The sequence below is a fragment of the Podarcis cretensis genome, assembly GCF_951804945.1.
Source record: "Podarcis cretensis genome assembly, chromosome: 3".
In the NCBI taxonomy this organism is placed as follows: Eukaryota; Metazoa; Chordata; class Lepidosauria; order Squamata; family Lacertidae; genus Podarcis; species Podarcis cretensis.
Window position 1 is genome coordinate 5,242,531 of NC_137172.1, and position 27,029 is coordinate 5,269,559.

General features: G+C 43.6%; 1 protein-coding gene across 3 annotated transcripts in view; it reads left to right on the forward strand.

Moving 5' to 3' along the window:
* The window catches only part of MSRA (methionine sulfoxide reductase A), a 229,484-nt gene that overhangs the window by 125,239 nt on the left and 77,216 nt on the right, over nucleotides 1-27,029 (forward strand). For all 3 annotated transcript variants that reach the window (XM_079969021.1, XM_079969020.1, XM_079969022.1), the window contains one exon: nucleotides 14,038-14,142. In XM_079969021.1, coding sequence (XP_079825147.1) covers nucleotides 14,038-14,142 — 105 coding nt within the window. The remainder of the gene's footprint in view (nucleotides 1-14,037; nucleotides 14,143-27,029) is intronic.

Genomic DNA, 27,029 nt, shown 5'->3' on the forward strand with positions numbered 1-27,029 from the left:
GTCAGAGCTTTTGTAAACGTCCCCTGTGGAACAGTACCTACCCTATGATAACTTTAACTCTGTGAAGATTGTTTAACAAAAATGTGTGCATTGAACAGCTCTACAGTCAGATCAGGTGGTTACGCAGTGAGGTGCATCGTGTTAGAAGATACCCAGTGGTATCTTATTCAAGCAGTTGGGGGGGGGGGAGATGATTGTGGGCAGGACAAGGTCTTGATAAATCTCTGTAAACACACAGGCTTTCTTTTGCATGTTTAATCCTTCCCCAAGAAGCATGCCTGCAACACAGGGAAATAAGGCGAGGTGACAGATTCTCTCCCCTTGATGCAGCTGCCACAAGCTGTGATTGCAGCCTCCATTAAGCCAAATCAGAGAGCTATTTTCAGTGATTTTAAACTGACAATCTGATGGGAAATTTACAAACAGTGGTTAGGTGGCATACAAATAGCTCTTTTCCAAGACTGCGTGTTTCCGATCTCCCTTGTTTGGAATATCCACTGCAAGAGCTTACTTCGTGTAATCTTCTAAGAGTGGCTATGCTTTCCAAGTGTGAAATGAATGTAGGCTGAACAGGCAATTAGCTTCCGGAAAACAGCTTTTCAACAACAGCGTGATAAACTTTTATCTTCTACTGGTCCATGGCTCCTTGGGAGCAAGCTGGGTGGTGCAGTGGGGGGAGGGAGCAGCAGGGGCAGGTAGTGGACACATCGCTGCAGGGGCAGACAGCTCTTAGCCTGTGGACCATATCCTGCGCTGATCAGGCATGGTCCAGCTCCTCTCCACTTCAGATCAGACTGGTCAGTTGCTGGCCTGGGTGGTGCCACTCCTTGAGTAACCTATAGGAAGTGACTGACACTCGGAAATGAAAGCAGAGTTCTTTCCCAGTGTCAGGGGAGCTTCCCAGCCAAAGGAATGCACATAGCAGATACCGTATTTTTCGCTATATAAGACGCACCAGACCACAAGACACACCTAGTTTTGGGAGGAGGAAAACAAGGAAAAAATATTCTGAATCTCAGAAGCCAGAACAGCAAGAGGGATCGCTGCACAGTGAAAGCAGCAATCCCTCTTGCTGTTCTGGCTTCTGGGATAGCTGCGCAGCCTGCATTCGCTCCGTAAGATGCACACACATTTCCCCTTACTTTTTAGGTGGGAAAAAGTGAGTCTTATAGAGCAAAAAATACGGTAGTTAACTCTTTGTTGTCAAAGATAACACAGTAGCTTCTGCAGCTCCGGATATCTTTGCATTTCTTTGGCGATCCCAATTAAGTAAGATTGTCTTTCATAAACACGGTTTTAACACTGAGCGCATAAGTGACTGTGGAGGCCAATTCTGAATCCACACATCCTTCCACAGTGGGGACATAGGTTTCCTGGGTAAAGTGTTCAAGCAGGTGGTTGCTGGCCAATTCCACTCACACTTGGATTAAACTAGTTATTTGGATTCATTTAAGTGGGATTTCAGGCCTGGTTTTGAAACGGAAACTTTCATCCTTACTCCACAGCATGACCTTTGCTAAGAGAAAGAGCAGTGCTTTTTTTCTGGGGGTACACATACCCCTAAACATTTTGTGAATCTTTGTACTTTTGTCCATTTACTGTATTTATTTTCCCTGATTTTAACTATAAAATGGTGATTTTCTTGAGTCAAAATGAGAGTACCCCTAAACATTGTTTTTTTAGGGGGGGGAAGCACTGTCTTGAACGAATGTGGGTCAGGCGGACTGGAGCGAGGAGCCGCTTCTGCATAAATTGTCGGTGCTGTTTTATATCAACGGAGCGTCAGCATTCTTGGGCTTTAACCCACATCTACACTTAGTATCGAGCGGCCTCGGGACACATGGCAGCCCTCAGCTGCTTGCCATAGAGCTTGATTGCACAAAGGCCTTGTTACATAGAAACAAGGATAATAGGCCCTAGAACAGCATGTCGGTTCTAGCTGCAAGCTTCCTTCTTAAGAACATTTATTGTTGAAAAGCTGGCTTCATATGGTTGAGCTGAACATGGCGAGCAGTAGCAGAAAGCTGTTTGACACTGAGATTTTCCGACCTGAGATCAATCCATCAAGGTTCTGCGGCTCTGTTTCAGAGTTTAAGCTTCAGCACAGAAGGTTCCTGAAATTTTGCTGCCTCAGACTGCGGGGCTGCTCGACTGACTAAGGAGAACTTTCTGTTTTTAACGTGAGATAAATCAGAGTGAAATGAACATGCTTTAATAATAATAATAATAATAATAATAATAATAATAATAATAATTTATTATTTATACCCCGCCCATCTGGCTGGGCCTCCCCAGCCACTCTGGGCGGCTTCCATAGAAAGCAAAAACACAATAAAATATCACACGCTAAAAAACTTCCCTTTAAGAGCAAAATGGGAAAATACATTCCGGAATCAGGAAGTTTTCATCTTCAGCAGTGACCCTTTCGTTATTAAGTTGCACAACAAAACTATTATAACATGAACGACCTCTCTTTCTTCTGTCATGTTGAAAAGCAGAAATGTTCCCTACTGGAAGCCTTATCTCAGGGGAAAAATATTTGAGTTTTATTCAGATTTATTACCTTACACCTGCTGGTTTTGTTTCTGCTGTGTATTTAGAGGGGTGGAAGATGCACATTCGTTAGAAAGGCACTTTGAAATAGACTTAGTGTGTCTTTCCCCACCTTGCGATTGATGTCTCCAAGAATTCTCTATAGAGTTTTTGGCTCACGTTGCTTCCAAATGTGGATTCACAGACTTGCAGGCCTGGCAATGGGTCCCAGTCCATGTCCACCCACAGGCAACGGCATAGGCCCTGCCAGCGGAAAGGGGGCTCCAACCTGGTCACAACAACAACAACAACAACAACAACAACAATTATTTATTATTTATACCCCGCCCATCTGGCTGAGTTTCCCCAGTCACTCTGGGCAAGCCCATTGACAGCTTAGCGGATTAGCGCTATTAGCGGTTTAGCGGCTTTTAGCGATCAGCTGTTAAGCGGCTTATCAGCAGATCAGCTGATAAGCGGCTTAGCGGCTTAGGAAAAAAGGGAAAAAACCCCGCAGGAACTCGCAAGACATTTTCGTCTTGCGAAGCAAGCCCATAGGGAAATTCGTTTTGGAGGGAAAGAAGGCGCCGGAGTCGTGGAAAGAAGCCTTCATCACACTTATACCGAAATCTGAATCTGAAAAGACACAACTTAAGAACTACCGTCCCATTTCCCTTCTAAATGTGGATTACAAAATTTTTTTTAGCTAATAGATTAAAAAGAGTTTTAAATGAAGTAATACATAAGATCAGGCAGGCTTTCTCCCAGGCAGACATTTGTTTGACAATACAAGGAATATCATTGACATTTTGGAGCTATTACAAGAGAATATTAATACAAAAGCAGTTTTAATTTTTATTGATGCGGAGAAGGCCTTTGATAATATTTCTTGGAATTTTATGAAGAAAAATCTTAAGGGAATGGGAGTGGGACGGGGGTTTGAAAATGGGATAGAAGCAATTTATTCAGAACAAAAGGCAAAATTGATAGTTAATAATGTGGTGTCAGAAGAGTTTAGGATTGAAAAAGGAACACGGCAGGGCTGCCCTATCTCTCCATTGTTATTTATATCGGTCCTGGAGGTGCTTTTGAACATGATCAGAAGGGACCGGTTGATCCAGGGAATTAGGGTCGGAGCTAAACAATATAAACTTAAGGCTTTCGCAGATGACTTGGTTTTGACATTACAGGAGCCAGAATCTAGTACGAAAAGGGTGTTAGAATTGATTCAAGAATTTGGTCATGTGGCAGGATTTAAATTGAACAAACAAAAAACTAAGGTTTTAGAGAAAAATCTGACAACAATGGAAAAAGAAAGGTTTCAGAAAGAGACAGACTTAACTGTTGTTAAGAAGGTGAAGTACCTAGGGATCAATATGACGGCTAAAAATTTGAGTTTATTTAAAGATAATTATGAGAAATGCTGGTCAGAAGTTAAAAAAGATCTAGAAATTTGGTCAAAATTGAAGCTTTCCTTGTTGGGTCGGATTGCTGCTATAAAGATGAATGTATTGCCAAAAATGTTGTTTTTGTTTCAAACTTTACAGATTGTGGACAAGATGGATTGTTTCAAGAGGTGGCAAAGAGATATTTCCAAATTTGTCTGGCAGGGCAAAAAGCCCAGAATAAAATTCAAAATATTGACTGATGCCAAAGAAAGAGGGGGGTTTGCCCTGCCAGACATGAAGCTGTACTATGAATCAGCAGCATTCTGCTGGTTGAAAGACTGGCTACTTCTTGAGAACACTGACATTTTGGATTTGGAAGGGTTCAATAATGCTTTTGGGTGGCATGCATATTTGTGGTACGACAAGGTAAAAGTTAACAGAGCATTCAAAAACCATATTGTCAGGAAATCTTTGTTTAATGTCTGGACAAGATATAAAGACCTATTGGAAAACAAGACCCCAAGGTGGCTATCACCCATGGAGGCTAAGGCTCTGAAAAAACTCAATATGGAGGCCAAATGGCCAAAAAATATTGAGAGATACTAGAACAAGATCGAGACACATTGAAATTGCAGAGTTTTGAGAAACTAAAAGATAAAGTGCGAGATTGGCTACATTATTATCAAATAAGAGAAGCCTTTAATTTGGATAAAAAAATAGGCTTCCAGGTGGAAAAATCAAAATTAGAAACAGAATTGTTAGAACCTAAAACTAAGATACTTTCGAGAATGTACAACTTGCTGTTAAAATGGAATACTCAGGATGAAACAGTTAAATCAGCTATGATTAAATGGGCACAGGACATTGGTCATAACATTATGTTTGCTGACTGGGAAAAGTTGTGGACCACTGATATGAAGTTTACGGCATGTAATGCCTTAAGAGAAAATATTATGAAAATGATATATAGGTGGTACATGACCCCAGTCAAGCTTGCAAAAATTTACCACCTGCCCGATAATAAATGCTGGAAATGTAAAGAAACTGAGGGAACATTCTTTCACCTTTGGTGGACCTGCCCAAAGGTTAAGGCTTTCTGGGAAATGATATATAATGAATTAAAAAAGGTATTTAAATATACCTTCTCCAAGAAACCAGAGGCCCTCCTTTTGGGCATGGTCGGCCAATTGGTGTCAAAGAAAGACAGAACATTTTTTATGTACGCAACAGCTGCAGCAAGAATACTTATTGCAAAGTATTGGAAGACACAAGATTTGCCCACCTTGGAAGAATGGCAGATGCAAGTGACTGACTACATGGAAATGGCAGAAATGACTGGCAGAATCTGAGACCGGGGAGAAGAATCAGTGGAAGAGGATTGGAAGAAGTTCAAAGAATATCTTCAAAAACATTGTAAAATGTTTGAATGTTAAAATGATGTTGGATATAAAAATAATATGGCATTAGGGGTTTGGTAAAAAGAAATATGCAAAAATGATGTGGAAAATATGCAAAAATGATGTGGAAAAGGATTAAATTAAATTATAAAGAACATGCGATAATTTTTTTTTTCCTTAAAAGAGAAGGAAAATAAATGCATAATAGGTTGAAATATACAATATTGAATAAGATTGGAAAGAGGGTAGGAAACTGCTAAAATTGATTTGTGTAAAGGGGAACACAGAAAAGGGAGATGTGAGGAAGTCAGGAAAGAGGGTTATAAAGATAGTAAGCAAGTAATAATTTTTTCTTTTTCGTTTTTGTTGTTTTTGTTGTGTTGTTTTTGATTGTTCTTTTTGGTGTACTGGTTTTGATTTTGATCCGTTGTGAAAAACCTTAATAAATATTTATTTTTTAAAAAAAAGGAAATTCGTTTTGCGAAGCGCCTCCAAAACGGAAAACCCTTTCGTCTAGCGGGTTTTCCGTCTTACGAGGCGTTCGTCTTGCGGGGCACCACTGTAAAACGAGATCCTTGGATTCTCTCATCCACTCATATTCGGCATCCTAGCATGTTGCTTCCTGGGCGCACACCCACCCACACATAGAATCATAAAATTGTAAAGTTGGGAGGGACTCCGGGGGGCCATCTATTCCAACTCCCTGCAATACAAGATTCACCGTTAAAGTATCCCTGACAGGTGGCCAACCAACGTCTGCTTTAAAATCTCCAAGGAGGGGAGACCACCACCTTCCGAGGGAGTCTGTTCCACTGTCAAACAGCTCTTCCATACAGTGGTACCTCTGGATGCAAACGGTATCTGTTCCGGAGCCCCGTTCATATCTGGAAGCGAACGCAACCCGCGTCTGCGCTTGCGCGGGTCGCAATTCGCCGCTTCCGAGCGTGCGCATGACGTCGTTTTGAGTGTGCGCATGTGCGAGCGGCGAAACCCTCAAGTAATGTGTTCCGCTACTTCCAGGTTGCCGCGGTGTGCAACCCAAAAATGCTCAGCCTGAAGCGTATTCAACCCAAGGTATGACTGTACACTGCAAATTTAGTGTGACTAACAGAAGAAAGGACTTCATTAGTAAAGGAACATGCACACATGCAATGTACAAAAATATTTGCACTGTCCCACAAATCAAAGTATGTTGTACACATTTTGACTACTGTGTCCTACAACATGTAATCCTAATTTTTTATATGTTTCTTAACAGGAAGCAGTCCTCCTCCCCATCATTCCACTCTGGTTCTTTCATCTCTCCCTTTCCCCAATTGCAACTAGCAATAAAAGGACAGAAATGAGTGCTGAATTTGGAGGTTTGAGATTTGAAGGCACTGTTAAAAGCTCCTGTGCCTTTTCTCCTGTTATTCTCCAATGGTTTTAATATATCTCCACGTCCTTCCTACTTCTCCCTCCCCATTATTCCTGTTGTGCGATGAACAGATGTTTCCACTGTGCTTTCCCCCCAAAGACTCCCAAGATTTATTTTTGTTGTGTCATTCTAATAGCCCCTATAGGTCCTCAGTAGACCTTCATCTCTGTTACGCAAAGCAATTTCACCGAAGTCACAGTAGTAATTATCCAGATTTACATTCACGTATAAGTAAGATACAAACATTGACTAACATATAGTAAAAAAACAACAACACACCAGCAAATTCCTCATGCATAATGTGGACTGTAATGAACAGCAGAACATCATGGTGCTAGTGTCTAGATGTTTATGTGTTGTATTGTTGTGTTGTGTTGTGTTGTGTTGTGTGTATAGAAACCTAGTTTTCAGGAGAGACCAGGGCTTTTTTTCTGCTGGAATACAATGGTACCTCGGGTTACATACGGTTCAGGTTACAGACTCTGCTAACCTAGAAATAGTGCTTCAGGTTAAGAACTTTGCTTCAGGATAAGAACAGAAATCGGGCTCTGGCGGCGCTGTGGCAGCAGGAGGCCCCATTAGCTCAAGTGGTGCTTCAAGTTAAGAACAGTTTCAGGTTAAGTATGGACCTCTGGAACGAATTAAGTACTTAACCTGAGGTACCACTGTACGCAGTTCCAGTACCTCTCAGGTGGGCACCATTGCAGGCCAGCTGCCTGACGATGACAGTGCTGCTTCATGATGTAGAGAAGCAACGGTCAAGGCTTGCCCCTCCGTGGCTGCCTGTGCCATGCAGGCCAGGCTGATGCTGGGGCACAAGCTTGGAGACCAAAAGGTGAAGGGGGCAGTGGCAGGCTGCTGCCATGGGTGTGCACAATACAGAGGATCGGTCCAGTATACCTGAAGGAGCGTCTCCACCCCCATCGTTTTGCCCGGACACTGAGGTCCAGCTCTGAGGGCCTTCTGGCGGTTCCCTCCCTGCGAGAAGCAAAGCTACAGGGAACCAGGCAGAGGGCCTTCTCGGTAGTGGCACCTGTCCTGTGGAGCGCCCTCCCACCAGATGTCAAAGAGAAAAACCACCACCAGACTTTTAGAAGACATCTGAATGCAGCCCTGTTTAGGGAAGCTTTTAATGTTTGATAGACTGTTGTATTTTAACATTTTGTTGGAAGCCGCCCAGAGTGTCTTGGGGAAACCCAGCCAGATGGGCGGGGTATAAATAATAAATTATTATTATTATCTGCGCTGCAGGGCAGTGCCCGCTAAGTATCGCTGTTTGAGAGGCTTCACAGCATGAGACGGTATAAAAGGGCAGGGTTTTTATGTTGCAGCCCCAAAGAGTACAGTGGTACCTCGGGTTACAAACGCTTCAGGTTACAGACTCCGCTAACCCAAAAATACTACCTCGGGTTAAGAACTTTGCTTCAGGATGAGAACAGAAATTGTGCGGCGGCAGCACAGCGGGAGGCCCCATTAGCTAAAGTGGTACCTCAGGTTAAGAACAGTTCCAGGTTAAGAACGGACCTCCGGAACGAATTAAGTTCTTAACCAGAGGTACCACTGTAGTTGATTTCCACAAGATAATGGTGTGGCCCGGCATCTTGTCATGTGATTTTGGTTTCAAGATGGTGGCATCGGTGTCTGGGTTGAAGACTGAGGCGGTGAGCTCCGGCACTTTTTTGTAGGGGAAAAAAAGCACTGGTGGAGACCATAGCTCTATGGTTGAGGACCTACTTCGCATGCAGAACTTTCTGCCCCCATGGCTCCAGTTAAAAGGGTCAGGTGACATGACCTGCCAAAATAGTGCAGCGCTATTGTCAGTAAGTACAGGGTTGGATGGGCAAATAATCTGGTATACAGCCGCTTCCTGTGTTGATGGATGTCCCAGTATGATCTGGTCAGGTCAGGTCTGCTCTAAAAGTTTAGAAATTTTGAAGGTCTAGCACTGTCCATTAGTATGTATTTGAGTACACAACAATATCTGCAATTTTATTGCTGCTCTTATCCTGGGAAGGGAAGTTACTGTCATGGCTCCTCCTAGGGTGATTTTGAAAATATTATGGCCATTGTGCTAGCATAGTTTATCGTTATTAGGTTTTGCAGGAGCCCTTTCCCCGCTTCTTGCCATACAGTACAGTGATGCTTCGCAAGACGAAATTAATCTGTTCCGTGAGGCTCTTTGTATAGCGGTTTTTTCATCTTGCAAAGCAAGCCCATTGACAGCTTAGCGGATTAGCGCTATTAGCGGTTTAGCGGCTTTTAGCGATCAGCTGTTAAGCGGCTTATCAGCGGATCAGCTGATAAGCGGCTTAGCGGCTTAGGAAAAGGGGGGGGGAAGGGGGAAAAACCCCGCAGGAACTCGCAAGACATTTTCATCTTGCGAAGCAAGCCCATAGGGAAATTCGTTTTGCGAAGCACCTCCAAAACGGAAAACCCTTTCGTCTAGCGGGTTTTCCGTCTTGTGAGGCGTTCGTCTTGCGGGGCACCACTGTACTCCTGGAAGTCACGCCTATGTCCCAAAAATATTAGAGGAGATGAAAATCCTCGTTTAATTGTGTTCTTAAACCTTGGCCATCTTTATTTATTGGTTGTGCTTCTGTAGGCAGCATTTAATAAAAACCCTTTCGGTTGTTCCGTAACAAGCGTTCTCTCATTTATCTGGACTTCTAAGATAATTCTGTAACCTACTGTTTCTAACAGTACGCTCTGTGATTGCTTTAGAAGTCCAGGTCTGCTTTATTTCACTGGGGAAACCCAGCCAGATGGGCAGAATATAAATAAATTTGTTGTTGTTATTATTATTGAAATATAAAGGATTCTGCCTCTGGAAATGATCCTTTACCCCTTTGTTTTTATCTAGGAATAGTATCTCTTTACCCCTGTTTCCTCTGGTATGCTTGAAACTGGTATGCTGGAAGACAGTGTGGTGTAGTGGTTAGGAGCGGTGGACTCGTAATCTGGTGAACCGGGTTCGCTTCCCTTCTCCTCCACATGCAGCTGCTGGGTGACCTTGGGCCAGTCACACTTCTCTGAAGTCTCTCAGCCCCACTCACCTCACAGAGTGTTTGTTGGGGGGGAGGAAGGGAAAGGAGATTATTAGCCGCTTTGAGACTCCTTAGGGTAGTGATAAAGCGGGATATCAAATCCACACGCTTCAAATCCAAACTACTGCTGTGTTTTCCAAGGGTAGTTTTAATGCAAAACTACCATAGGTAAGGGACGCGGGTGGCACCGTGGTTTAAAGCACAGAGCCTAGGACTTGCCGATCAGAAGGTCAGCGGTTTGAATCCCCGCAACGGGGTGAGCTCCCGTTCCTTGGTCCCAGCTCCTGCCAACCTAGCAGTTTGAAAGCACGTCAAAGTGCAAGTAGATAAATAGGTAACGCTCCAGCGGGAAGGTAAATGGCGTTTCCGTGCACTGCTCTGGTTCGTCAGAAGCGTCTTAGTCATGCTGGCCACATGACCTGGAAGCTGTACGCCGGCTCCCTCGGCCAATAAAACGAGATGAGCGCCGCAACCCCAGAGTCGGCCACGACTGGACCTAACGGTCAGCGGTCCCTTTACCTTTACCTACCATAGGCTAAGGGTGAACTCGCTTCTGGTTGTGGTAAACCAAGCAGTCAATGTTTCATTTTGTGTAGGGGTAATGTTGGTTTCTGGTATTTTACCTATGAGTATTGTGCTGCTGTTCTGTGTTTTATTGGAATGCTTTGTAGAATACAGTGGTACCTCTGGCTGCGAACGGGATCCGTTCCGGAGGCCCGTTCACAACCTGAAAGGAACACAACTCACGTCTGCGAGTGTGCGCTGGTCGCGATTCGCCGCTTCTGCGCATGCACGTGATGTCATTTTGTGCGTCTGCACATGTGTGAGTGGCAAAACCCAGAAGTAACCCTTTCCGTTACTTCTGGGTCGCCGTGGGACGCAACCTGAAAACGCTCAACCTGAAGCAAATGTAACATGAGGTATGACTGTACTGTTATTTGTTTGCCTCACTGTATATTATTGTTCTCTGCCTTATGAGAAATTATCTCATGTATAAAGGGTATAAATTTATTGAATATATATAAAATAAATAAGCAAACTCCTGTTCTAAGGTTTAGCAGCTTTTGTTGAGATTCCTGCATTGCAAAGGGTTAGACTAGATGACTGTTGCGATCCCTTCCAACTCTACGATTCTCTGATTCTATGGTCTTCTGGACTGAAGTTATTTGAAATTTCATTCACAGAATGCTGAGTATTAGCGTTCTTGGCAACAGAAGAGCGGTTCATATCCTGGGTTTGAACTTAACCATAAAACAGATATAATCCCCAATTAATAATTTGAGAGTTATTGAGATAACCAAATCCACTGGGTAGATTATGCAGTAATTCCATTACAGGAATAATTTGTAATTAATCATGCCTTTCCCCCCTTGCACTGTACATAGTTTTAATTGAGAACTGCTATTACCAGGCATAAAATGGTAACTGCTTGGTTCACATGGAAACGACTAGCAGCCCAGGGTTAGAACTGACATACCAGAACCCATGCGTTTATGCAAGTGTGTGCATGAAATAACACTGCAGTTCATCTATGCATTGTATTAGCACAGTTGTTTAGATCTGGCATCCCAGATGCCTGAGCCACTGCCATTTTTATCTCACTTTGCATCCCTGTTTCCCTTCTCAGTCTTTTCTGCAGCCCAGTATAGTAGCTGATGTCAGGTGACAGTTTAGAGAGTGAGAACCCCTATGGATCTGGTCTTCCAGCACAGCTAATATAACGGCCCTACCAGTGTTAGAAATTGAGATATGAAGGCTAGGAACTAAATGGTACTTTAAACCTAGGTTGGGGTGCCGCAATGGAGCGTCTAGGCACGCTTTTTTAATAACAAGAATACAAAGCTGAAAATGAATGAAGTGCAGCTAAAATATTATGCTCATTTTTCACATGGTCTAGTCCTCCCCCCCCCCCATATTCTTATGATAATATGATCATATTTTTCTCCAGTCTTCAGAGAGTGGCTGGAAGTGGGGAGGCAGGAAAATGTCCTCCTTTTCTTCCAGCAGTAGCAGTTTTAATCTGAAACCTTAGGCTCAGTACAGCGCCCAGAGCTCAGAAACTGCTTGCATTATTGAAATTCCCTGTCGCAAAACATGCCTGGAACAATGGGAGTTTTGAACCCTGGGCCCTACCACTGAGCTCTTTGTCTGCTGCAGCCTTTATGAATTTATTACCACTTGGCTGCATTGAATGTTCCTGAATTTTGACATTCATGTTGAAATTGTCATCATTGGCATAGGCAAGCAACTTGCCAAAGAAATACTGTATTTTTCCGTGTATAAGACTAGGTTTCCCCCCTAAAAAATAATGTCAAAAATTTAGGGGTGTCTTATACATGGATACATCTCCCCCCCATTTTCTTAAATCAGAGTCCCCCCAAATATACACGGGGGCGTCTTATAGATGGAAAAATACAGCACTTACCTTGCCAAGCCCTTCTGCTGATTCAGTACTCTTTGCTTATCTGACAGTGGCTTCCTCTCAGTACATCTTTGCCTGTTGCTGCCCTCATTTGCCCTCATTTGCCCTCTGGCTGTGAATTCGTTTGCAGGCATCATTGGTGCCATAATTTAACGACACACACTGTAGGGTATCATTACATCGGAGCAATGCAATGCAAGGGTATCATTACATCGGAGCAATGCAATGTCATGAATGAAACTGCATGCGTTGCCAGAGCCAACTTCTGGTTAACAGCAGTGAGAGCAAAGAACTTGAGGACAGTGAGAGCAAGTGAGAAAATGAAAGTTGGCAACAGCCATGGAGAAAAAAGTGTGTCAAAGCATCACAACTTTTGTTTGCAACGGATATCAAACCCACCTCTTGAAAATTGGAGGTAACTTTTCACACAAATGAAAGAGAGCATGAAACTTGATAAGCTACTTGTAGTGATCAGGTGGGATTGCTATGAGGAATTATAACAAATATAGAGTAAGCCATCTGTGTCAGCAATGAAAGCATTGTGTTGACCGGGTTTAAACTACAGTGGTGCCTCGCAAGACGAAATTAATCCGTTCCGCGATTCTCTTCGTCTAGCGGTTTTTTCGTCTTGCGAAGCAAGCCCATTGACGGCTTAGCGGATTAGCGCTATTAGCGGCTTAGCGGCTTTTAGCGGCTTTTAGCGGCTTTTAGCAGCTTAGCGGCTTATCGGATAAGAAGATAAGCGGCTTAGCGGCTTAGAAAAAAGGGGGGGGGAAGGGGAAAAAAGTTGGAAAAACTCGCAAGACATTTAGTCTTGCGAAGCAAGCCCATAGAGAAATTCGTTTTGCGAAGCGCCTCCAAAACGGAAAACCCTTTCGTCTAGCGGGTTTCTCGTCTTGCGAGGCATTCGTCTTGCGGGGCACCACTGTATTTTGATATGATTCTTGATCAATCCACACCTCTGCATCCCTGTTCCATTTCTCTTTCTTCACAAGTCACGTACCCACTTAGACAGGCAGGCGTCCTGAGTCATCAAAGACAGTGGGCAGTTTCTTTGCTGCAGCTTTTCTGATATGTTAATCTTAGGGCCAGGAAACAGGTTTCACATAAAGATGATCATGATTGCTGTCCTCCTGGCCATCCTTCTTATCATGTGTATTGATTGTTTATGACCTCCGGGGTTCTTGAATGCACTCTTTTGTAGTTTTCATTCATTTACCCCAAAAGTATGCATGCTTAACTAGTGTTTGTAGTTTGACTTTGTCCCCACATGGGGTTTGTTGAAATGCTCAGAGGAAATCTGATTGGTTCTTCCGAACACTTTGTAAAAAGCTCTTTTGTGAATAAAACAACCTGGGCCAGGGGGGTGGAGAGACAGATTATTATACGCACCCTTCCCAGAGTCTTGCTGGTTCAAGCCTCTGTGTGTATTCTTATTAATCAGAGTTCAATCCTTCCTTTACTTTGAGAACGCCTCACTACTTCAGCCCAGCCTTCCTCACGCCATGAACTGTGGAGCAGAACAGAGGTTCTGGCTTAGTTTTCTTTGTGGTCCGACATCATGGCTTCTACAGCGAAACGTGTGCCAGCTGGCCTTTCTGGGATCGCCTTGCAAGGCCCCTGCTCGAGGAATCCATCGCAATGCACTGCAAATGCTCCTCTCAGACCACCTGAAAAAGTGATGTGGTAAAATTGCGAGCAAATTAGAAACCCCTATCCTATCCCCATATTTATATTGCCGTTTTAATTTATTGGCGAGGCAGATTGCCATTCTTTTGGGGTGGCCTTTTGTGATTAATACTTTGGCTTCTTCTTCTTCTTTTTCGTTTCGTTGAAGGGAGGACTGGCCATACCGAAGCCGTGCGAGTGGTATTTCAGCCAGAAACCATCAGCTTTGAGAAACTGCTCAAGGTCTTCTGGGAGAATCATGACCCGACACAAGGTAGAGTGATGAGCGAGCCAGTATTTAATTATCTTACTAATTACAGCTGGGATAATTAGTGTTCGAGCTGCTAGGAAGAGATGAACCTTGAAATCACACCGCAGCTTGAGAGTATGATTGCTGGCATTTATTGATGGGGTGGGGAAGAATGAGCAGGAAGCGCGCAAGGCAGCCCCCCCCCAAACCCCCCACAGATGCCTGCCTGCGAAAATTCCCACAGAGAGAGAGGAGAGAACAGAGAACAAGACAATAGACATTCCTTTCACCTTTGATTATTACAGTTTCTTCCTTAATGCGATCTTTTGTCTTTCAAATTAAAGGCCTCTTCGCAGTTGATGATTTCACTCAGGCACAGAGCTTTGTCCTCTGTGAATTTGGTGCGTTTTTTTCATCTTTCCAGAATTACAGGTATCTCTTACGATTAGAGAAAAATGAGCGAGAGGTTGTGGGGCTTGCTGATTGGAGACCATTAGCAGCAGTGCGTTAGACAATTGTCTTAGCCAGGTACTCTGGTTTGATAGCTGCTCCCTGGAAGTGTTTGCAGTCTGAAAGCAGTACAGTGTACCTCTGGTTGTGAACGGGATCTGTTCCGGAGGTGAAACCCGTTACTGTTCTGTTATTTCCGGGTCACTGCAGGATGCAACTTGAAAATGCGCAACCTAAAGCAAACTGTACAGTCATACCTCGGGTTAAAGTAGCTTTGGGATAAGTATTTTTGGGTTGCATGCTGCGGCGACCCAGAAGTAACAGAGTGCGTTACTTCCCGGTTTCACCGCTTGTCAAAATGACGTCATGCGCATGCGTGGAAGCGGCGAATCACGACACACGCAGACGCATGGACGTGGGTTGCGTTTGCTTCTGGATGCGAATGGGGCTCTGGAACAGATCTTGTTCGCATCCAGAGATACCTCTGTACATGCCTGGAGAAAGAGAAATAAGGAAAGGGGGCAGTTTCGGCCTAGGGATTGCTGACTAATAGGTAAAGGTAAAGGTACCCCTGCCCGTACGGGCCAGTCTTGACAGACTCTTGGGTTGTGCGCCCATCTCACTCAAGAGGCCGGGGGCCAGCGCTGTCCGGAGACACTTCCGGGTCACGTGGCCAGCGTGACATCGCTGCTCTGGCCAGAGCCAGAGCCACACACGGAAACGCCGTTTACCTTCCCGCCGGTAAGCGGTCCCTATTTATCTACTTGCACCCGGAGGTGCTTTCGAACTGCTAGGTTGGCAGGCGCTGGGACCGAGCAGCGGGAGCGCACCCCGCCGCAGGGATTCGAACCGCCGACCTTTCGATCGGCAAGTCCTAGGCGCTGAGGCTTTAACCTTTAGCTTGCTCTAAAATGCCACTCATAACATGTGTCCCTTCATTCCAGATTTGTGACCTTAGAGGTGACTGTACCTCACAAAAGCAAAGGGAGAGGTGGGTGGGTGGATCCTTGGCATCTTCCACCCATTCAACCCCCCCCCCCAATAAGAGCTCAGTGACACCCGCTTTTTATACAGACTGTTGCCGGATTAGACCAAAGTTTCACCTAGATTGGTGTCCTGTTTCCGACTGTCTTCACAATGGTTTTCACCACTTTCTGGCTTTCAGAGGAGGCAGATGTTATCCTCCAGTTTACACCTCGCTGAGAGCCGAGGGGCCTGAGAGCCAGAGGCATAGCATGGGGGGTGCCATGGCCCTGAGTGCCATTTTGAGAGGGGGCACAAGCACAGCAAGCTCCTTCATCGGAACCTGGCTTTGTGCCAGAAGGAGCTGGACCTTGGCTGCGGTGCTTGTGCCTGGCGCAGCTTCGCCCCCAGGTCAGGAGAGCAGGCAAGTGGGCAGCAGCGCTGCTGCCCACCCTCCTCGGCTGTGGCACACCTCATAGAATCATAGAATCATTATTTAAAAAGTGAATGAGCATGATGCAGCCCTCTCCTTATTGGAACTTCAACGTAAAGAGAAGAACCTAAAACTTAGATTGGTGCCTGAAGGGGAAGGGGACAACCTTGTGCAATTCCTTACAGAGAACATTATAGCTTTTTGGCAGGAGGAATGGGAGGAAGAAGATGAATTTGAGATAACAACAGCCTTTCGACTGGGCAGAAAGCAGGATAAAAAACCAAGGGATTGCCTAATCACATTGAGATCAAAAGAAGAAAGAGATAAAATATTGAATCTGCATTATCAAAAGGCACTGGTGATCCAAAATTGTCAAATACAGATTTTTAAGGACATTCCCAAATACATTTTAGAGGTGAGAACATACTACAAAAGCCTAGCAGATTTGCTGAAGAAAAACACCATACCATTCAGATGGGAGTTTCCACAAGGACTGTCCTTTAACTTTAAAGGAAGAAAGATTAAAATAAAAACAATTCAGGACAAAGAACAATTTCTGGAGAGATACTTGGAGGATTTGCAGAAAGGAACTGTAGAGGAGAGGGAACCACCTGATATAGCAAATCTGTCATTTGGACTTTTACCACCACCATCGGAGGAAGAGCAGAAGCTTGGAGCAGTTGGAGGAACAGCTACTTAAATACAAAATGTCTCTGCAACTTCTTAGTTGGAACTGTAATGGCTTGAACCTTCCCCGGAAAAGACGACAGGTTTTTCACATTTTGAAGAAAGAACAATTAGATATAATATGTTTGCAAGAAACCCATATTGCCAGGATACATAGGAAATTACTGACAAATAAGAGACTTGGTCAAGAATTTATCTCATCAGACAAAGTAAAGAAAAGAGGTGTGGTGATCTATGCAAAGGAAAAATTGGCTCCAAAATTGATATTTAAAGATGAACAAGGAAGATACCTGGCAATTGAAATACAAATTCAAGGAGAAAAGTTACTAATTGTTGGAGTTTATGCCCCAAATGAGGGGAAGGCTGAATTCTTTAGGAAGTTGCATGAGACATTAGTTGACTTTTTAGATTATAAAATCCTAATGATGGGAGATATGAATGGAGTTGTCTCAACAAACATGGATAAAGCACAGAGACAAGTGATTTCAAAAGAAGGGAGATTACCAAAGATCTTTTTCGAAATGACTGAAACAATGGATTTGATTGATATCTGGAGAACAAGGAATCCTCTAGAGAGAGAGGGAACTTTCTTCTCTGAAGCAAAAATGACATGGACAAGAATAGACCAAATTTGGATTTCTAGCAGTCTGGCGTCAAGAACAAAAAAAGTAGAAATATGTCCAAAAACGTGCTCCGACCATAATGCGGTGAAGATGGAGATGAAACTAACAACAACTGGTTCTTTTAGATGGAGAATGAATGACACCCTATTTAAGGATGAAGAGATCCACAAGAAGGCCCTTAAAACATTAAAAGACTATTTTGAGATCAACAGGAAAACAGATGTGGAAAAAAGAATAATTTGGGACGCAAGCAAAGCCGTGATGCGAGGTTTCCTAATTCAACAAAATTCTATAAAGAGGAAGCAACAAAATGAGAAGAAGGAAAAATTTTTAGAAAAAATAAAAGAAGGAGAGAAGAAGCTGAGGTCCAAACCAAAGTCCCATGAGATTTTGAGAGAAATAAAGTTTTACCAGATGCAGTACATGGAGCTCATGAACCAACAAATAGAATGGAAGATAAAGCAAATGAGACAAAGAACTTTTGAATCAGCGGATAAATGTGGGAAACTTCTGTCATGGCAACTGAAAAAAAGGCAGAGAATGAACACTGTAACAAGTCTAGAAATGGATGGAAAAATTATCCGCAAACCCAATGAGATAAACAATTGTTTTCAAAGTTTTTTTAAGAAATTGTATGCACAAGGGCCAATCAATGAACAAGAAATAGAAGAATTCATCAGAAAATACGGTCTACCAAAAATTCCAGAACAAAGTAAAAGGATCTTAAATGAGGAAATAACAGACCAAGAAATAGAGGGTGCCATCCAAAATATGAAATTGGGAAAATCACCAGGACCAGATGGCCTGACGGCCAAATACTACAAAATGCTGAAAGAATGGCTGATACAACCATTGAAGGAAGTTTGCAATGAAATTTTGAAGGGGAAAAAGGCACCTGAATCGTGGAAAGAGGCTTTCATCTCACTTATACCGAAAACAGAGACTGAGAAGAATCAGGTTAAAAACTACCGCCCTATATCTTTACTCAATGTGGATTACAAAATTTTTGCAGACATTTTGGCAAAAAGATTGAAAAGAGTGTTGATAGAAGAGATTCATAAGGACCAAACAGGCTTTCTCCCAGGTAGACATATGTCAGACAATGTGAGGAACATTATAGACATTTTGGAGTTGTTAGATGTTGACATTAACAGGAAAGCAGTTTTGATTTTTGTGGATGCGGAGAAAGCCTTTGACAATATCTGTTGGACTTTTATGAAAAAGAATCTCCAAGGGATGGGGGTAGGTCAAGGTTTTGAAAACGGTATAGGTGCAATATATTCCCAACAAAAGGCCAAGTTAATTGTAAACAATGTGGTAACAGAAGAAATACCCATAGAAAAAGGTACACGGCAGGGATGCCCAATATCCCCCTTGCTTTTTATATCAGTCCTGGAGGTTTTGTTAAACATGATTAGAAAGGACCAGTTGGTTAAAGGAGTTCAGGTCGGAGTTAGACATTACAAATTAAGAGCATTTGCAGACGACCTAGTATTGACCTTGCAACAGCCAGACACTAGTACTAAAAGAGTATTAGAATTAATTGAAATATTTGGTCGAGTAGCAGGTTTTAAATTGAATAAACAAAAAACGAAAGTGTTGGAAAAAAATTTAACAATGGAAGAAAGAGAGAGTTTTCAGAATGAAACAGGCTTGGAAATAACAAAAAGGGTAAAATACCTGGGGGTAAACTTAACATCCAAGAATGTGAACTTATTTAAGGATAATTATGAAAAATGTTGGTCAGATGTTAAAAAGGATCTGGAAATATGGTCAAGGTTGAAACTTTCCTTGTTAGGCCGAATTGCTACTATTAAGATGAATGTATTGCCTAGAATGCTGTTTTTATTCCAGACGTTGCAGATTGTGGACAAGATGGACTGTTTCAAGAAGTGGCAGAAAGACATATCAAAATTTGTCTGGCAGGGCAAAAAGCCCAGAATTAAATTTAAGATTTTAACTGATGCAAAGGATAGAGGGGGGTTTGCCCTGCCGGACTTAAGACTTTATTATGAATCAGCAGCTTTCTGCTGGTTGAAACACTGGCTACTTCTTGAGAACACCGACATTTTGGATCTGGAAGGGTACGACAATAGTTTTGGTTGGCATGCATACTTATGGTATGACAAGGTAAAGGTGTATAAAAGCTTTAAAAACCATATTGTAAGGAAAGCATTGTATAACGTTTGGATTAGATATAAAGATTTGTTGGAAAGTAAAACCCCTAGGTGGGTGTCACCAATGGAAGCTAGGGAAGTAAAGAAGCTTAATATGGATTCTAAATGGCCAAAATATCATGAGATTTTAGAATATGATGGCGAAAGGGTGAAACTTCAGAGTTATGAGAAACTAAAGCCTAAGGTTAGAGATTGGTTGCATTACCATCAGATAAATGAGACGTTTAAACAGGACAGGAAAATAGGATTTCAGAAAGAGAAGTCAAAATTAGAAACAGAATTGTTGGAACCCAATACTAAGAACTTATCAAAAATGTATAACCTGCTGTTAAAATGGAATACACAGGATGAAACGGTGAAATCAGCTATGATTAAATGGGCACAAGATATCGGTCATGATATTATGTTTGCTGACTGGGAACAGTTATGGACCACCGGTATTAAATTTACTGCATGTAATGCCTTAAAAGAAAATATTATGAAAATGATCTACCGGTGGTACATGACCCCAGTCAAGCTTGCAAAAATTTATCATTTGCCTAATAATAAGTGTTGGAAATGTAATGAGACTGAAGGCACTTTCTACCACCTTTGGTGGACCTGCCCAAAGGTTAAAGCTTTCTGGGAAATGATCTATAATGAAATTAAGAAGGTCCTTAAGTGGACTTTTCCTAAGAAACCAGAGGCTTTCCTCTTGGGCATGGTGGGCCAAGTGGTGCCGAGGAAGGATAGGATTTTCTTTATGTATGCCACTACAGCAGCAAGAATTCTACTGGCAAAGTATTGGAAGACGCAAGAACTACCTACTCTGGAAGAATGGCAAACAAAGGTGATTGACTTTATGGGACTGGCCGAGATGACGGGCAGAATCCGGGACCAGGGGAAAGAGACAGTGGAAGAGGACTGGAAGAAATTCAAAATATATCTTAAAAATAATTGCAAAATTGAGGAATGTTAAGATGTCAGGGGGTAAGAAGTAAAGAATTGCAGCAGTAAACAAAAAAACTTAAGAATTTTTTATGAAAGGGAATTAAGACAATGGACCTAAGGGTTGCTAAAGAATTATTAAACAAGGATGCAGGGATGGGGAGGTATGGGGGAGTCAAAGAAAGAAGGGTATGAACTGATGAGCTTGAAGTTATATTGTTCTATACTGTTCTTATTATTTGTTTGGAAAATTAATAAAAATTATTATAAAAAAAAAAAGAATCATAGAATCATAGAATCCTAGAGTTGGAAGAGACCACAAGGGCCATCGAGTCCAACCCCCTGCCAAGCAGGAAACACCATCAGAGCACTCCTGACATATGGTTGTCAAGCCTCTGCTGAAAGACCTCCAAAGAAGGAGACTCCACCACACTCCTTGGCAGCAGATTCCACTGTCGGACAGCTCTTACTGTCAGGAAGTTCTTTCTAATGTTTAGGTGGAATCTTCCTTCTTGTAGTTTGGATCCATTGCTCCGTGTCCGCTTCTCTGGAGCAGCAGAAAACAACCTTTCTCCCTCCTCTATGCGACATCCTTTTATATATTTGAACATGGCTATCATATCACCCCTTAACCTCCTCTTCTCCAGGCTAAACATGCCCAGCTCCCTTAGCCATTCCTCATAAGGCATCGTTTCCAGGCCTTTGACCATTTTGGTTGCCCTCCTCTGGACACGTTCCAGTTTGTCAGTGTCCTTCTTGAACTGTGGTGCCCAGAACTGGACACAGTACTCCAGGTGAGGTCTGACCAGAGCAGAATACAGTGGCACTATTACTTCCCTTGATCTAGATGCAATACTCCTATTGATGCAGCCCAGAATTGCATTGGCTTTTTTAGCTGCCGCGTCACACTGTTGGCTCATGTCAAGTTTGTGGTCAACCAAGACTCCTAGATCCTTTTCACATGTACTGCTCTCAAGCCAGGTGTCACCCATCTTGTATTTGTGCCTCTCATTTTTTTTGCCCAAGTGAAATACTTTACATTTCTCCCTATTAAAATTCATCTTGTTTGTTTTGGCCCAGTTCTCTAATCTGTCAAGGTCATTTTGATGTGTGATCCTGTCCTCTGGCACCCAGCTCTTACGACCCAGCAGCTCTCCTTGGACGTGGTGAGGTCTGCCGCGCCGCAGCAACTCCTCTTGCCACCGCTGGCGGGTTAGGCAGCAGAAAGCAGGAGAAGAATGGGCAGAAGCCTCCCCGCCCCCTCCTACTCTGAACTGTGGCACATGGAAGGGTGCCCTCCGTTCCCCACCACCCTTGGGGACACGGCCTGTGCGCCTGTCCTGGGCAGCGTGGGCATACGCTCCTCCGCTGCTGAGAGCAGCTCCTTCTTGCCGTTCCTCCCACCCAAAAGCATTCAGATTCCAGCTGCAGGGAAGGTGAGATTAGGTGGGTTGGAGCAGCCTTCTATACATTGCTCAAAACAAATGAAATACCGTGAAAATCCCTGAAACGAGAAGTAATCGACTACAAATATTATCTTGTGGAAATCAACTACAGTGGTACCTTGGGTTAAGTACTTAATTTGTTCCGGAAGTCTGTTCTTAACCTGAAACTGTTCTTAACCTGAAGCACCACTTTAGCTAGTGGGGCTACATGCTGCTGCCACTCCGCCGGAGCACGATTTCTGTTCTTATCTTAAAGCAAAGTTCTTAATCTGAAGCACTATTTCTGGGTTAGCAGAGTCTGTAACCTGAACCGTATGTAACCCGAGGTACCACTGTACCGTATTTTTCGCTCTATAAGACAGACTTTTCCCCTCCTAAAAAGTAAGGGGAAATGTGTGTGCGTCTTATGGAGTGCGCACTGATCCCTCTCGCTCTCCTGGCTTCAGCGATAGCTGCGCAGCCTGCATTCACTCCATAAGAGAGGGAAAGTTGCGCAGCGCCCCTTCACGAAAGCAGCAGGAGAAACGGAGCCCCTTCCGTTTCTCCTCCCGCTTTGCTGGAGAGGCGCTGCGCAGAGAGGGAGAGAATTTTTTTCCCCTTGTTCTCCTCCTCCAAAACTAGGTGCGTCTTATGGTCGGGTGCGTCTTATAGAGCGAAAAATACGGTAAATAATAATAATCAAAAAGCTTAAGAATTTTTTTTAGAAAAACCTAAAATAAAACAAAGCCTTAACGGGAGGCTGGCTACAAACCTTGTTTCACTGGGCTATTCAGTTTCCTCAGAAGGAAATAGAAAAATCATAAACTTAAATGACCAAAATTCAAACAAGCGTAGAACCCCCAAAATTCTGATGTATTATAATCCTAGCTCGATCTAGGTAAAGCAAAGCACAGTAATAAAGAATTGAAGACTCAAAAGTACAGTTTCTAATACTGAATTTACAAAATAGGTTTGCAAACCTAAATAGCAAGTTTTAAACAAAGCCAAACTTGAAGAAGGCAAAGCACAATAATAAGGGGTTGAAGACTCAACTGTGAAAATTCTAGCGCTGCTTTTACAAAAAGGTTTAAAAACGTAAATGGCACAAATTCAAAGAAAAGGATACAAGATAAAGCTATTTTAGATTTTGAACAAACTCAAGAACAGGGCTGAAACGCTCCCATGGTCTAGATGTTACAGCTGATGTTAAAGACTGAAGCCCCTTGCTGGCTGGGACTGTTGGAAGATGCAGTCGAAAACATTTGGAAGGTAGCAGGTTGGGGGGAAAGTTAGAGGGTGCCCCTTCCCTTCAGCAAGACCCAGTTGAGTCTTTTCCGGAGGATGATCCAAGATTCCCCACTTGCCTCCTATTGCCCTGCCTGTTGCTACTTTTAAAGCTTGCCCAGTGGAGTAGCTCAGCTGCAGTGAGCACGCTGGGCATTGTATGCCATTTGGAGAGCCTCCCAGCATGTTTTTCTTCCAGCATGGGATGCCACTCTGATGGGGTTTCAATTCCTCCTCCACCATGGATGTGGCATGGGGGGGGGGGGAGGCAGTGGTGGAATATGTGACTCACAGCTCATTGACAGCTTTCAAAAGGGCCTTATGAATCCTGTAATCAGACCTCAGCAGCAAGTGAATATTAAACCCTGCTGCACTGCAAGCCAAGCTTGTAAAAAACCAGTGTATTGCTCTGGTTGCTACCTCTGAGTCACCTGATGAGATGGAGGACCCAGGGAATCCCCTTTTCTTTTTCTCAAGAGACCAACCTGCCCCATTCACTCATTTTTCTCAGTTTGTATCAGATTTTCATTACTGCATCCCATTTCGCCTAAAGGGCCTGTTCGTTTGTCACCGAGCGGGGAAGCCTGAGCCGTTTATAGATGCACAAGGAATCTATCATCTGCAAATAATTAAAATTAGTCACTAGAAATTACATTGTTTTTTCTAATGAACAGATGTGTCTTCTTAGAGGAGTGGAAGAACAGCTGTACCCATATAGAATGTGAAAGGAGGCCTAAGCCACCATTATGCATTCTGCTATGAGCCTGCTATTTCATTTTGACATGTTAAAAATGAGGAGGGAGTCAACCAGCTACAAATTGCACATAACGCTAACACCGTCTAACCCACATATTACCAGTTTCTCCCACTAGAATATTATGGGAACTTTTGTTCAGGCAGGCTTAAAATGGTGATTCCGTTACAAAGATATGCTGGAGTCTAGCTTAAGGTGGTGTCTGAGCAATGGAGCAGAGATGCACATTGTCCTCAGATTTCTGGTTTGGTGATGAGATGAAGAGAAGCAAAGGGGAGTGTGTCCAGGCAGGTGAGACTATATATGGCAACACCCCTGGCAGAGCACATTGAGAGTTTCTCACAGAGTTCTCTCTAGCAAACTTACAGGAAAACTCTTTGAGCTTCAACTTCCATCACAAGCCTTTCTTAGCAAACAATGAACCATTGGTTTGACTGCCCTTTGAATATCCCACCCTTCGGGCTCCTGGACTGGCAAGTGACTCCATAGTACAAGCAGGGGCCAACAAACTTTTTCAGTAGGGGGCCGGTGCGCTGTCCCTCAGACCTTGTGGGGGGCCAGACTAAATTTTTTTTGGGGGGGGTTGGTAAAGGGTAAAGGTAAAGGGACCCCTGACCATTAGGTCCAGTCGTGACCGACTCTGGGGTTGCGGCGCTCATCTCGCTTTACTGGCCGAGGGAGCCGGCGTACAGCTTCTGGGTCATGTGGCCAGCATGACTAAGCCGCTTCAGGTGAACCAGAGCAGCACATGGAAATGCCGTTTACCTTCCCACCAGAGCGGTACCTATTTATCTACATGCACTTTGTGTTTTTGAACTGCTAGGTTGGCAGGAGCAGGGACTGAGCAACGGGAGCTCACCCCGACTTTCTGATCGGCAAGTCCTAGGCACTGTGGTTTAACCCACAGCGCCACCCACGTCCCATGAACGAATTCTTATGCCCCACAAATAACCCAGGGATTCATTTTAAATAAAAGCACACATTCCACTCATGTAAAAACACCAGGCAGGCCCAACAAATAACCCAGAGGTGCAGTTTAAATAAAGGGATACATTCTACTCATGTAAAAACACACTGATTCCTCGACCACCTGCGGGCCAGATTCAGAAGGCGATTGGGCCGGATCCGGCCCCTGGGCCTTAGTTTGCCTACCCCTGTTACAAAGGATAAGGGGCTGTTATTGCCTCTTCACTTCTGCTCCACGTCCAGCTGATGCCTTTGTGAAACCTAAAACGGCAGTTAAGTTTGGTAAAGCAGAGGCTCTGATTTCCTTGTGGCCTAGAGCTTCACCGAGGACAGTTGCAGCCGGGAACTTAGCTGCTGAGTTCCTCTCTGGGTGTAGAGCTTCTCCCCTTGCCAAACAAGTGGGACGGCCTCAGTGCCAGCTCATTAACATGCCGTGACCTTCTCTTCAAAAATTTCCCTTTCCCATTGGCGACTCTCAAGCTCTTTTCGCAGGAATCGTTACAGTGAGTGATGAGATGAAGCCAGGGCGACACGGTACAAATGACTTCTGCTAAATAATCATATGATGAGTTGCAGGAAGGGAGTTTTATTAGTCTTAACTCAGCAGGTATTGATTGTGGGGGGAGGAAAATCGCGGATCGATATATCAGAAGAAAAAGTGACAGCTGCAGAAAACTCTGTAAATCAAAGATACATTTTTACAACCAAAGTAAGAGCTATGAGCTGCCCTTTACAGTTTCACTGCACCACGCCAGAGAGCGTTTCAGAGCGTAGCAATTTGTCTCCATTACCACTTGGATCCTTTGAGAATGGAGGGGAAAGGAAAATGGTTCCATTAGATTCTTGCCTTTCATGAGAGGGGGAGATTAGGAGTGCCATGTGTGTGACTCTCAAAATGCCATTGCAATCTAAGTTTACACTAGAACTGAATTAAACCTGGTGATTCCACTTTGAAAAGTAACATGGTCAAAAGCCTGGATTATTCATCTAGTTGCTAATCCCACTGCAAGGATTAATTTTGGCTTCTGCCTGATCTGTAGTTTATCAACACCCGGTGAGTTTTTTGTGGCTATAAAATGCTTCTTAGATATGGTAGGCATTGTTGGATACATTCAAGGCCGCCTTTGCTTCCTGGCTCAATGACACTGTTGCATTACATTGGAACAGGAGGCTTAGGCAGCTGTGCAACATATTATGGTCTGCATTCTGGTGTGCTCCTGATCCAGTTTGAAGCACGGCATAATCTCAATTCCTGTGCCATATTTCAGCTACTGTGGAGCATTTCTGTAACATACTGCTCACCTTTCCTGTTCGATGCCTTTTCCACATCATAGCTTCTCTTTCAGCTAATCACAACTTCCGACAGTTTTAGCTGAACAGCTTTTCTTTCACTTTCAGTTAATTTCAGCTGCATGATGCACAGCTGAGAATTAGTGCATCAGGTTTAGCAACTAACACGCATATGCACATTGAAGACCACTATAATCTTCACCAGAGCAAAACGTATGTAAGCAAAAACCTTGCTCTGTGTGTGCCTTTCCCTGCCACCCTGCCCAGCCTTCTGGTGGAAAAACAGGCAGACACCCTTTTTCTCGTGACCCTTGTTGCCTCTGGCTCAAGGTATGGTTTTCTTTTAAAAAAATCTTTAGAACTTACCTAACGGAGAGCTCACAGCAATTCGGGAATACAGGAAGCATACTGAATCAGACCATTTGATCCATCTAACTCTTTGTCTTTTCTGGAGTATTCATGACAGTGGCTCTCCAAAGTTTCAGAAGGGACCTTCTTAGTCCTACCTGGAGATGATGAGGACTGAACCTAAGATATTCTGCAGGTTAAGCAAATGCACCAGCCCTGAGCAGTGGCCTTTCTCTGTGTAACTGGCATGACCCGGGTCTAAGTCAATCAGTTCTAAATTCTGTTGGTTCTGGTGAGAGAATTAAACCCATGCTTAAAAGCAGTAGAACAAGTAAATCCTTAGTGTTGGCTGGATGAGGTGGCCCTTGTTTCAGAGATGCCCACGGTTCAAACTATTTTGCATTTCTTGTTCCTGAGGGTCAGCATGGCAACAAGTTTCCATAGCAGACGGCTCCATTAGTATATATACATTAATTCATATTCAGCCAATTGTAGGGCAGCTGCATGGTGGCTTCTCATAGACTGTCCGCAACTCTAAAGTGCTAGTACAGGCATAGGCAAATGTTTTGGGACTACAACTCCCAT